The sequence below is a fragment of the Hoplias malabaricus genome, chromosome 9, assembly GCF_029633855.1.
Source record: "Hoplias malabaricus isolate fHopMal1 chromosome 9, fHopMal1.hap1, whole genome shotgun sequence".
In the NCBI taxonomy this organism is placed as follows: Eukaryota; Metazoa; Chordata; class Actinopteri; order Characiformes; family Erythrinidae; genus Hoplias; species Hoplias malabaricus.
Window position 1 is genome coordinate 40,400,178 of NC_089808.1, and position 13,117 is coordinate 40,413,294.

Below are 13,117 nucleotides of genomic sequence, written 5' to 3' on the forward strand. Positions count from 1 at the left end.
AAGGTAGGTCTTTATGCCCCTTAAACAGTTAGAGCACAAAAAGACACATCATATTTTCCTTAAATTGAGGTGGATGATGATACAGTGAAAGCTCAGAAGAGGTTCTGGAGGCTAGAGTGAGCAAACCTGAGGTACTGGACCCAGCCGCAGAGCGTGACCTCCTCTCCGATGTGACTGGAACACAGTTCCCCACAGGTGTGGCTTCGTATGGACAGGCTACTTAAATCTACAGAAAAAGAAAGACATTCTTCAGCAAAAGTGTTCATCTTCTTGGATTCAGAACATCTCAGCTCCTGCGCCGATGGACGCTGGACCTCCTGACGGTCCACTGACCACAGCACCCTCACTCTGGACTTCAGTGGCTTGTGGTTTGAGCTGAAAGCTTTGTATTTTCACACAGCAACAATATATTCACAGGAGGATGAATTCAGGACACGCCACACACCTCCGCTTTTCAGTGACAACAAGTACACCATGTCCAAAATTTTGTGGACTCGACTCTTCTGGGACAACTTTACCCTAAATGCTGCAGGATTGCTGTGAGGTTTTGATGGAAGCCACAGGAGCAACATAGCTCTGGGGCTAACGTTGGATGATAAGTTGGATGGAGCTGCATTAAGGCTGCGCCTTACAGAGCCAGGGCTGTGTATAATCACTGGATTACTACTAGCACTGGGTTACCTTGTTACCTTATGTACAACTGCCCCTCAAATGTGTGCCACTGAACATCTGTGACCACAATGGGAATCCAGTGGAACAGTTGAAATCACAAGCTTTGAGGGCTGTGTTCATTGGTTGATGTTTATTTACCTGAGGAGACGGTAGCACTGTGTCTGAAGGAGGTTCTGGACCAGGACAGAGGTGGTCCTTCTGAAGTACAATGGTTCTGTGTCTTTACAGGTAACACAGGCAAAACTCTGCTTCTGGGGGCACACAGTGTGTGATGTGGACGTTGCGAAATGTGGCGAACTGTTCTCAGCAGTGCACAGGAACATCTGTGGGACATGGTGTCAGGATGAGCTGTAAAAGAAAGAAGAGCCTCATTAGAACGTCTAGCTGATTATACGTGTGTGTGTGTGTGTGTGTGTGTGTGTGTGTGTAGCGACAGATGAGCTACTGTCTCTGACTCTACATCTACAAGGTGGACCAACGAGGGAGGAGTGTCTCACAGAGAGAACAGAGAGTGGACACAGGGTTTAAAAACTCCAGCAGCACTGCTGTGTCTGATCCACTCTACACCAGCACAACACACAATAACACACCACCACCACGTCAGTGTCACTGCAGCGCTGAGGATGATCCACCACCACATCACACCTGCTCTGTGGGGGTCCTGAGCGCTGAGGGACAGGGGGAGAGGGGGCTGCCAAAAGTATGCACTACAGTCTGTAACTGTAGAACTACAAAGTGCTCCTGTGTGGTCAGTGGAGAGAGTGGACAGTGAGTTTAGAAACAAGGAAGTGGTCATAATTTTATGGCTGATCCGTTTACAATATAGTTATTAACTTACTTGTTTATAGTCCAGAGGAGACAAAACTGCCCAGAGAGAGGGTCCAATCACAGAGACACAGCCCGTTATTCACTGTCTGAATGGTTTAAAAAACACAAGCAGCTCTGTGTGACTGAGTGAAACGTTAACGAGCCCCGGTCTCGGTCACCTTTCAGTTTCACCGAGACCTACTGCTTCACCTTCGCCGCCTGTCCTCTGGGATATAGCCCACCGAATCTCTCCGGGACGGTACCGAGTCCAGTCCGACTACAACTGTCAGCGATAAACATTCACACATGGAGAGTGAACAGTGCAGAGGGTTAGAGTCAATGGAGCGGGGCGCGTCCCATTCCGCACACTTCCACTTCTTCACTTCCACACTCGACACTTCAAAGTTTCCAGACTTCTAGACCTAGTACCACACTTCTTCACTCGGACACTAACCCACTATCATAGGTCTACACTAACACACTACCACAGGTCTACACTAACACACTAACACAGGTCTACACTAACACACTACCATAGGTCTACACTAACACACTACCACAGGTCTACACTAACACACTAACACAGGTCTACACTAACACACTACCATAGGTCTACACTAACACACTAGCATAGGTCTACACTAACACACTAGCATAGGTCCACACTAACACACTACCATAGGTCTACACTAACACACTACCATAGGTCTACACTAACACACTACCATAGGTCTACACTAACACACTACCATAGGTCTACACTAACACACTAGCATAGGTCTACACTAACACACTACCATAGGTCTACACTAACACACGAGCATAGGTCCACACTAACACACTACCATAGGTCTACACTAACACACTAACATAGGTCTACACTAACACACTAGCATAGGTCTACACTAACACACTACCATAGGTCTACACTAACACACTAACATAAGTCTACACTAACACACTACCATAGGTCTACACTAACACACTACCACAGGTCTACACTAACACACTACCATAGGTCTACACTAACACACTACCATAGGTCTACACTAACACACTACCATAGGTCTACACTAACACACTACCATAGGTCTACACTAACACACTACCATAGGTCTACACTATCACACTACCATAGGTCTACACTAACACACTACCACAGGTCTACACTAACACACTACCACAGGTCTACACTAACACACTACCATAGGTCTACACTAACACACTACCATAGGTCTACACTAACACACTACCACAGGTCTACACTAACACACTACCATAGGTCTACACTAACACACTAGCATAGGTCTACACTAACACACTACCACAGGTCTACACTAACACACTACCATAGGTCTACACTAACACACTAGCATAGGTCTACACTAACACACTAGCATAGGTCCACACTAACACACTACCACAGGTCTACACTAACACACTACCATAGGTCTACACTAACACACTACCATAGGTCTACACTAACACACTAGCATAGGTCTACACTAACACACTAGCATAGGTCTACACTAACACACTAGCATAGGTCCACACTAACACACTACCATAGGTCTACACTAACACACTACCATAGGTCTACACTAACACACTAGCATAAGTCTACACTAACACACTACCATAGGTCTACACTAACACACTACCACAGGTCTACACTAACACACTACCATAGGTCTACACTAACACACTACCATAGGTCTACACTAACACACTAACATAGGTCTACACTAACACACTACCATAGGTCTACACTAACACACTACCACAGGTCTACACTAACACACTAGCATAGGTCTACACTAACACACTACCATAGGTCTACACTAACACACTACCACAGGTCTACACTAACACACTACCATAGGTCTACACTAACACACTACCATAGGTCTACACTAACACACTACCATAGGTCTACACTAACACACTACCACAGGTCTACACTAACACACTACCATAGGTCTACACTAACACACTAGCATAGGTCTACACTAACACACTACCACAGGTCTACACTAACACACTACCATAGGTCTACACTAACACACTAGCATAGGTCTACACTAACACACTAGCATAGGTCCACACTAACACACTACCACAGGTCTACACTAACACACTACCATAGGTCTACACTAACACACTAGCATAGGTCTACACTAACACACTACCATAGGTCTACACTAACACACTACCATAGGTCTACACTAACACACTAGCATAGGTCTACACTAACACACTAGCATAGGTCCACACTAACACACTACCATAGGTCTACACTAACACACTACCATAGGTCTACACTAACACACTAGCATAGGTCTACACTAACACACTAGCATAGGTCTACACTAACACACGAGCATAGGTCCACACTAACACACTACCATAGGTCTACACTAACACACTAACATAGGTCTACACTAACACACTAGCATAGGTCTACACTAACACACTACCATAGGTCTACACTAACACACTAGCATAAGTCTACACTAACACACTAACATAGGTCTACACTAACACACTAGCATAGGTCTACACTAACACACTAGCATAAGTCTACACTAACACACTAACATAGGTCTACACTAACACACTAGCATAGGTCTACACTATCACACTACCATAGGTCTACACTAACACACTACCATAGGTCTACACTAACACACTACCATAGGTCTACACTAACACACTACCACAGGTCTACACTAACACACTACCACAGGTCTACACTAACACACTAGCATAGGTCTACACTAACACACTACCTCACTTGTACACTAACACACACCAACACTACCACACTTCTTCTCTTTGACACTTCACGTCCAGTCTGTTCCAGATTTCCAGACTTTAACTTGACACTTCTACACTTCTTCACTTTCACACTACTGCTTCCACACGTATACAGTGATACACTTCTACACTTGCACATTTCTGCATTTATAGACTTACAAATGTCTACATTTTGTATAATTCTTCTCTTCCACACGTCTATACATATATTCTTCCAAACTTACTCCTACACTTCCACAAGCCCACTCTCACACATTTCCACACTTCTCCCCTGTGCTGTTGCTCTTGTTGTTGGATTTACTGAAAAGTGCAGGAGAGTTTGTCCCCATTGCTGCAGTGTCTCCTCTTCTTTACGTTAGTGGGAACTCTGCTGTGAGGATTAGATGGCAGACAGAGCATTAGGGAGGTCAGATACTGATGCTGAGGGATTAGGTCTGATTCCCATCTCATTCGGACTATAGATGGAGATCCATATTCCACTGGTCCACAGCGCAGTCAGTCCATCTCTGAATCTGAAGTTATATCCTTCCTGTTTGAGGCAGAGTCTTGTAAGCAAAAATCTGATATTAATCTGCCACTTTAAGATGATGAGCATGGCACTAAAAGACTGGGACTACACACTCTCCTCCTGAAAAACCTGCATTCAAAACCACACACTGATTTAACACATGGTGAGGTATGATGAAGATTCAGACTCAGTAAGGAATTCCCTTTTACTAATATTTGCGCACTATCTAGTGTGGTAGTATGTGGTTTGGAACATGACCTGTTATTCTTCTCCCATGCTTTTGACAGGTTGAGACGCTGCTGTAGCGCATTGCTGCCACCCGCCGTTAAAATGCGGCACTACACCAGTTCTGTTTTTTAGTAATTCTGTTATTAGCTGTTTTAATCTAGTGTGCGTGAGAGAGAGAGAGAGAGAGAGAGAGAGAGAGAGAGAGAGTAAGTGACTGGGTGAGTGCTTCCAGGGTGTGTTTCTGCCTTTTACTCAGTGATTCTGGGTAAGCTCTAACCCCTTGCCACATTTATCGGGGTGAAGCGGCTAAAGGAATCGAGTTAATGAATGAATGAATTAACTCTCGTGTCCCCTATTGAAGATTATGAACAACCTAAAGACGATTCATTGATTGTTCGAGCCACAGGAGCAGAAAGAGTTCCGGTCTCCTTAAGTGGGAATGTCCATCCGCACTCCCTTTATCTCCATAAAGAGGGACTGAGACCCCAGCCCCGCCTCTCAGTGAAACCACGTGACACTAGCGGAGCTCGTGAATCCACAATCGCGTCATACTCAGACTCGACTAATCGCTCTCAGACCAAACACAACTTGTGGAACGCGATGATAATACTTGTTTTTACAAAGTAGGCTTGATTCAAAGCAGAAAACATAAGTAGTGTTTGGCTATGGGCTGTAGTCTATAATTTTGTGGAAGTGTTAAATTTAATAGGCAAATATTAACACATTTTTAACAAATTACCTTTTCTGGGAGAGGGTTTGTGTTCAAGAAAATAATATGTATTATATGTAAACACCACAAATACATTAAAATAGAAAGAAAAAGAATTATGAAAGAAGCCAAAAAGATATCGAAAGTAATCTTTAAATAAATAAGTGATCAGAATAGCTTCTATCTATCTATCTATCTATCTATCTATCTATCTATCTATCTATCGTGGGAACGATTTGTGAATCTAATTCAGACCTTAACGGCTTTTAGGAGTGCCGAGTGACGCAGGGCTCGGCGGTTGATTATTTATGCCTGGCTGCTGCATCCGAGAGCGCGCAGTTTGAACCCGTTTCTCCGCCGTCCGCCATGGAGCCCCCGAACAGGTCAGAAACCTCTTTCTCCCCGATAAACATCACCTTTCTCGTTGGTATCACGGTTAAACCCCAGCGGAGAGGCTCTGCCCGCTGTGAGGGAGGGTACCGCCGCAGTTCCACCTTAAATATCCGTGTTTTGAGCGAGAGGAGCGCGGTGTTTACCTCGGGTCTGTGTCAGCAGAGGGGAGAGACCGAGACTCGACAAACGTTACCTTTTAACGTTAATTCTTTATTAAAGTGGCGTTTTTAGCTCAGAGAAAACGACAGGTATATAAACCACAACATTAAAACCACCTCCTTCTTTTTTAAACCCTGTGTCCACTCTGTGAGACACTCCTCCCTCGTTGGTCCACCTTGTAGATGTAGAGTCAGAGACAGTAGCTCATCTGTCGCTGCACAGTGTGTGTCGCTCGTCCTCTAGTCCTTCATCAGTGACACAGGACGCTGTCGGCACAACACACACACTAACACCACCCAAATCATACCTGCTTTGTTGTGGTCATAAGCATTGGAAAGCATGGTGTAATTGGGCTAACAAAGTATGCAGAGCAACAGATGACCCACAGTATTCAACTGTAGAACTTTAAAGTGCTCCTGTACGGTCAGCGGAGCTGGTAAAACGGACAGTGGGTGTAGAGACGAGGTGGTGGCTGTAATGTTATGGCTGATGCAGGGTCTGTGAGGTAATCCATACTGAAGAAGTCCTGATGTTGATGTGATGGAGTAGATATGGTCTGAGGTACTTTAACTGTGCTCCTCAGTGCTGTGAAGACCCCAGTGAACCGACCCTTCACCAGGAGGAGTAAGAGTTACGGGAGGAGCTGCATGGAGTCTCCGTCTGTTTTCTGGCAGACGCCGGGACATTTAACGACTCTGGGACACAGGATCCCCACCAGCAGGAAAGCCGCCAAGTCTCAGAACATCACCGTAAGCAGCCGCACGTCCCACTGATCCATTAGGGCATGTCCCCTGTAGCACAGAGCAGCTGTAATGTGGCGTTGGGGTTGTTCATAGCAGGGGGCTATAACACACACACACTTTAAATGGGTAAATATTCAAGACATTGAATATTGTTTCCCTTTTAAAGGTGACGTATACAATTTAAATTTTACGAAGCTCAACGCCAGTAAACAGTAAAAAAAAAAATATCAAAGGGTCTCAGGTGGACATGCTACGCTTTCTTTCTCTGCTCATGGCAGGAAATGGCATCTGGAGGCTTTTAGACATTGGATAGACCCCCAAACACTTAGAAGCATGAAAAGAGTTGACTATATGTTCTTATTTATGCTCCATAGGTGGGTAATATTGACTTATTTTTACAGTTTCAGATTCCTTAAGGTGGAACTGACTCAATTTGGGAGAGCGCTAACTGTATGAAAGTAAACGCAGACCTAAAGTGCTACAAAAATAAACCACATGAGTTACAAATGAGTTTTTGTGGTGATTCAAACAGTGAATAAACACTTACAACTGTCATTATTCTCCTCAAACACACCGTTCCACAAGAGCTCCTGAACATAAACAAACCAGAGAGAAGAGCAGGTGCCCCGAATCGTAGACATGTCCTTTAACTGTGATGAAGAACCCCAGCCTTTTTACAAACCCTTTCCTATATTTATTAGAGACAGAAAAATACAAAAGAGAAAGTTATTTTCCTCATTTTCCGAGCTGTTTTCCTCAATGCTGTGTTGTGTGGCACGTGTACAGACGTGTCTTTCTCGACGGGGCGCTCGGTGTAAGTCTGTGTACCTTTCCCTTCTGAAGTCTGATTCCCCCAGTTTCCTCTTGTGCTCCCCCTCTGTCTCCACAGGCCAGAGTGGACCCAGAGCACGTGGCTCTTCTGGTGAAAAACGAGTGGAAGCTGTCCTACGTCACTCCTCTGTACAGATTCAGACACACGCAGCTGAAACTCTACTCCAAACACCTCTGCGCCTTCATCATGGCCGAGAAGCAGCAGGGCGTCGCTGTGGAGGTGGGATTGGAGGCTGGATTCAGAGTCATGTTCACCGCCATTCTGGGAATGGCTGAGTCACAGGAGGACGCTGAGACGGTCTTCATTCAGGTGAGTTCAGACACAGAAGACACAAAATAGTAATAATAGTAATGCACTAGCGTATTAAACCCAGTCAGTTCTGTCCAGAACAGGGACATCACCAGAGGTTTATCAGTGGAGGGTGGGGCTGGGGTTGCAGTAACGCAGATGGGAGGAGGGGGGCGATATATGCCTCTTAAAACAGCGTGCTTTCAGGACAGAAATACTGTGCTACAGATTAATCAGAGAAGTTAATGATGCTCACCTTCTTGAGCTTAAGGCTAAAAGCAGACACATGCCCTTCCTGCAACTTCTCTACAGTAAGAGTCCCTTCAGAAAGACGACAAAAATCTGTGTTTCTACTCAACAGAAAACCTTGAATAAACACAAACACTTTTTATCTCCTGGAGTGGCTCTGCCACATCACTAGAGTTCAACCTTCACAACGATACACAGGAGTTTTTGATCTTATTTGTAAATAAATACATTTATGAATTGATCATTGGTGTAATTTAAGCCACTGGAGATCGCACATTACGTTGATTTTATCATGGGGCAGAAGCTCTGGTTTTTATCAATTTTCGCTCAGTTCTCTTCTCCATTCTTGATTTCTCTGTTCTTACTCAGTGCTCTTATTTCTCTGCGCTCGTTGTCTGTTTTGCTGCTTTTTAACCTCGTCTTTGTGCTCTCACATAAACGCTGGCCCAGCGCTGTGATTGGACAGACCCAAGCACTCTACCGTTAACCCCTCACGCACTTTTAGCCCAAAATCAGTACTCGAAATATTACGACTTTAATTTCATGTTATATACAGGGGGTCCTCGACTTACGACATTGATCCGTTCCTACGTCGCGTCGTAAACCGATTTTCCGTGTAAGTCGGAACATACGTACATACTGTACGTAAATAACATACTGTAAGCACTTATCCTATCCTCACACCTATCCTCCTCGGTCCCGAGCCGCGTAACCGTGTATTCTTCCGCCGCACACACCACACGTGAAGTTCACGTTACGACACTTACGACGCAAAACCACTTACGTCGAAACAAGGCTTTATATCGTAAATGGGAGATGTGTCGTAACCACAAAACGCCGTAACTCAGGACTGACGTAACCCAAGGACCTCCTGTATTTTAAACTAGTGGCCTTAAAATATGGTCGTAGTTACCGGGCGGGTCGTGCACTTTCCCAGATTACCGTTGCCATGGGAATCAAGGAGGGCATAGCATTAAGCAACTAGTCCACGGACTGACGTGGCAAAGGACATACGTGGCAAAAGACATACGTCTTTTATAGACACCAAGTGTTACCGCACATAACACTGTCATCCTAAAAGATCTTTTGCCTTGACTCGTGTGGTATTTATATCGGTCTGGGACAATGTTAGCCTCGAGCCCTGTGTATCATGGATCATGAGTGTATTGTCACACCCCGTAATCCTGACCCACTCTAATTCTACACCTCTAGTGACCTGGTTCAGCTGATAAGACGCCATGCTGTTTTCTCTCTGATTAATCTCAGATTCACTCGAAGCCCTTGTTCGGGGAGGACGCTCTGAAGTCCGTGTGGCGCGGCTGGCTGACGTGTGTTAACGGAGACCCCGAGTATCTGAGGTCGCTTCCTCCCGACTTTGTGAGCCTTCCCCTGTTCTGCAGCAGCGGTCCGGAGAGCCTCACGGTTCTGGTGAAGTCCTGGTTCCAGCAAACGTTTGACTGTAACTTCGGCTCGCTGCGGCTCAGCTCCACCACGTTACGCTGGCTGGCTGCCCTTTGGACCGGCTGCCACTCAACCAGCAACATCAGTTACCTGAAACTGTCCTGGACCATGCCCTCTCAGCCGCCTCTGAACATCCAATACAGCCTCAACCCACAGGACGCCTGGGAACTCTGGAGCAGCATTCACTCGGAGGACGGCGCAGACGACAGAGTCGACATCGAGGAGGTCCAGCAGTTCATGAACGGGCTGGAGACTCACTTCTTCAAACACTTTAAAATCTACCTTTCGGCCGGTACCCTCACGAGGGTCTCCACTGCCCTGGGCTCAGCGCAGCATGATGGGAAAATGAAGGTAGTGGTTTACATTTGAGTTATTTCTATTTGGCCGTGAGACTCGAGACTGAGACTCTTTCTCGTTTCAGATCGGCTGCAGTGACTACATCACCCTGTTACTGACGCTGCTGACGGAGTGTGCCCTGCTGAAAATCCCCGATTGAGTTTGTTAGTCGTTTCGTATTCTTACTAGTGCACTTTTGTAAATTGTCCCTCAGTTTTGTATTTATTGTTTTTGTTATTTTCCATGGATAAAGATCTGTCTTTGAGGGTTTAAAATATTAAGCGTACCGAAGTTTTAAAGCGTTTAATGTATAAATGTAATTCAGAATTCAAACATTCTCCAGCTCTTTTGCCGTTTTACGGTAACTGGTGTGTAGTGGTTAAAATGGCAGCTCATTTCAACAAAAAATAACCTATAATATTACAAAGTATTAATACGTAGTGGTCACCATCTCCAACATCGAAAAGTACGACTTGGGTTCGTTGCTCTTGGGGCTCCCCCCAGTGCCATAAATTTTTACGCCACTCTGGGGAAGGTGAGGGAGGGGTGGTGGTTTCTTACCCTCCTCCTCCAAAAGTTACATAGTGCTGTTTCTGCTGCGCTGAGCCTGAAGTAGCAACAACAGAGGCTCTGTTCTCCCTGTTAAAGCTCAGTGGAGCATCAGTGATTTTGAAGCTGTAGAAATATTGTGTCTAAACCAAACCTCACACAGAACAGAGAAAAATAAATCATGTTTTTACAGGAGTTACTGTAAATTGAAAAATAGCAGGAGAATGTCTGAATTACAAGAATACGTTACACACACAAAATGCTTTGAAACTTATTTCTACACCTAATATTTAAACCCTTTAGGAAGACCTTAGTGAGTCACACCGGCTGTGTCTCGTTATCGAGTGAGCGACCTTGCTGTGTGCTGCCTCTGAGAAAGTGTACAGCATTTTGCTTTTAAACGTCATAAAAACAGACTGAATCACTGTAATCAGACAGGGGTTAAACCTGGGGTAGTTCCCGTCTCCTGTTTATGCGACTTAAAGGAGCCAGCAAAAAAAGTGATTTACAATTTTATATTCCATTCGTTCTATAAAATCTCACAAGACAAAGAACCAAACCGCTGTGTTGACTCTGAACGAACCAGGTTATGCTCCATAGAGTGGGTCTCCCACATGGCAGTGGCAGGCTTAGTTACAGAATCTGACACATTCAGGCCACTGGGTGTCAGTGTAAACTGAAGTACAATGACGTAGAGTCACTGGAGAAAATGGCGGACTGCTCCTGTAAGTCAGTGTCAGATACAAGCTAAACGTCTGATGATTGATTCGGTCATAGCTCAAACAAGAGTCTGTTCTATCAAAACATGGATGAAACGGATGAAATCAAACACGGTGTCATGCTCCTTCTCATCGGATACGTGGTCTGCTCCCTCGACTTTGAGGCTGTGTTGGTCCCTGTGGAGAATTTGAATGAATTTGTGGTGAAATGCTCTCTCTCCCTGGCGCCCCCTCCAGGGTGTATACCTGCCTTGTGCTCAATGATTCCAGGTAGGCTCTGGACCCACCGCGACCCTGAACTGGATAAGGGTTACAGATAATGAATGAATGAATTAATGAATGAATGCTCTTTCTCCAAATCAAGAGCACTGAATGATTGTAAACGATGTGCCTGCAGTTACTTTAGAAAGTTCTGAAATGTAGTTAAGCTTTCAGTTTAATCCTCGGTTTTCTTTTACATTTTATACTTCTGTATTTTAAAGTGCGAGCTCCAATTACTGTGTAGTTACATATTAAAGTCACGTGTACTAACAGTGTAATTACTGGTGATTTACCTGTTACTAACGAGACACACTAGTGTAAATATATGACCCTGTTTACCCCCTGATCATCTCAGGAGTCCAGCGCGTGGCTTGTGTCCTGACTGGGTTTTAACCGTGTACGTTTACCCCGAGTGGTCAGAGCGTCTCCCCTGTGATCACGTGTCCTCAAACGTGGCTCGGAGAGACTGCTGCGTTCACACTTTCATTACGTGTGGCTCCAGTGCGTCTCAGAGCCTCTCTGAAAGTGCTGAGAGTGAATCTGTGCTTTTACATGTGGATCATCTCTATCCAGAATTCTGATACAACACCAGGTGTGAACCCAGTCTGTAAAGCCTCGGTTACACTGCCGCTGAATGCATTTTTAATGTGTGACTACACTGTTATTAGAGACACAATATAAAGTAAACTTACGTGTTTCACAGAGTGTAAATATTTTTGTGTTTGTCTTTTTTAACTTTGGGGAACTGCTCCTAAAGAAGGGTGCGAGTCACCTCCATAAGCCCCTCAGCTCATTTCCTATTGGACACAGCTGACTCTTGAGTTGTTATCCATTTAAACCGAGGACTCCTGCTTTGTGGAGTACTCCTGTGCCCCCTCCGGGACTCCAGGATATTTAACACCTCCACACCTCAAGACCTGAGCAGTGACTCTCTTTCCTCAGTCTTATTTCCCCCCGTGTGTTGGTTGAATTATTGATTGAAATAAAATGTAATTATTACTGACGCACACCAACCTTGTATCTCCATTTTTGTGTAGTGGATTTCTAACATTTTTATTTTTGTGGTGTGTTCTTCCTGTGTCTGTGTGGGTTTCCTCCGGGTGACTGTCTGTGAGGAGTGTGGTGTGTTCTCCCTGTGTCTGTGTGGGTTTCCTCCAGGTGACTGTCTGTGAGGAGTGTGGTGTGTTCTCCCTGTGTCCGTGTGGGTTTCCTCCAGGTGCTCCCGTTTCCTCCCACAGTCCAAAAACACACGTTGGTAGGCGGATCAGCGACTCAAAAGTGTCCGTAGGTGTGAGTGAATGTGTGAGTGTGGTCCAGGTTCCTCCCACAATACAAAAACATGTTGGTAGGTGGATTGGTAACTTGAGTGTCCCTAGCTGTGAGTAA

The 13,117-nt window shown here is 45.1% G+C and overlaps 2 protein-coding genes across 6 annotated transcripts in view; one reads left to right on the forward strand and one right to left on the reverse strand.

The window, feature by feature from the left end:
- Positions 1–6,039, reverse strand: part of dars2 (aspartyl-tRNA synthetase 2, mitochondrial) — a 36,169-nt gene extending 30,130 nt beyond the window's left edge. The window contains exons 1-4 of one of the 5 annotated variants that reach the window (XM_066681514.1): positions 1,682–1,819; positions 1,511–1,586; positions 811–1,020; positions 127–226 (exon numbers count right to left, since the gene is read on the reverse strand). In XM_066681514.1, the coding sequence (XP_066537611.1) occupies positions 127–226; positions 811–1,006 (296 nt within the window). In that variant the 5' untranslated portion in view covers positions 1,007–1,020; positions 1,511–1,586; positions 1,682–1,819. Of the gene's footprint in view, positions 1–126; positions 227–445; positions 565–810; positions 1,021–1,510; positions 1,820–5,996 lie in introns of those variants that run through there. The other 4 variants (XM_066681515.1, XM_066681516.1, XM_066681513.1 and 1 more) reach the window with 4 other exon arrangements.
- On the forward strand, positions 6,034–12,711 carry cenpl (centromere protein L). The gene is made up of 5 exons (XM_066681518.1): positions 6,034–6,124; positions 6,877–7,042; positions 7,926–8,177; positions 9,672–10,217; positions 10,288–12,711. Exons 1-5 carry the CDS (start codon positions 6,108–6,110, stop codon positions 10,360–10,362), a joined length of 1,056 nt encoding a protein of 351 aa, XP_066537615.1. The 5' UTR covers positions 6,034–6,107; the 3' UTR covers positions 10,363–12,711.
- Positions 12,712–13,117: the final 406 nt, after the last annotated feature.

Bases quoted from the DNA above. Each gene is read 5' to 3' on its own strand.
- cenpl (XM_066681518.1), top strand. The intron at 8,178-9,671 runs GTGAGTTCAGAC...GATTAATCTCAG, and splicing joins CTGAGACGGTCTTCATTCAG to ATTCACTCGAAGCCCTTGTT. The intron at 10,218-10,287 runs GTAGTGGTTTAC...TTCTCGTTTCAG, and splicing joins AGCATGATGGGAAAATGAAG to ATCGGCTGCAGTGACTACAT.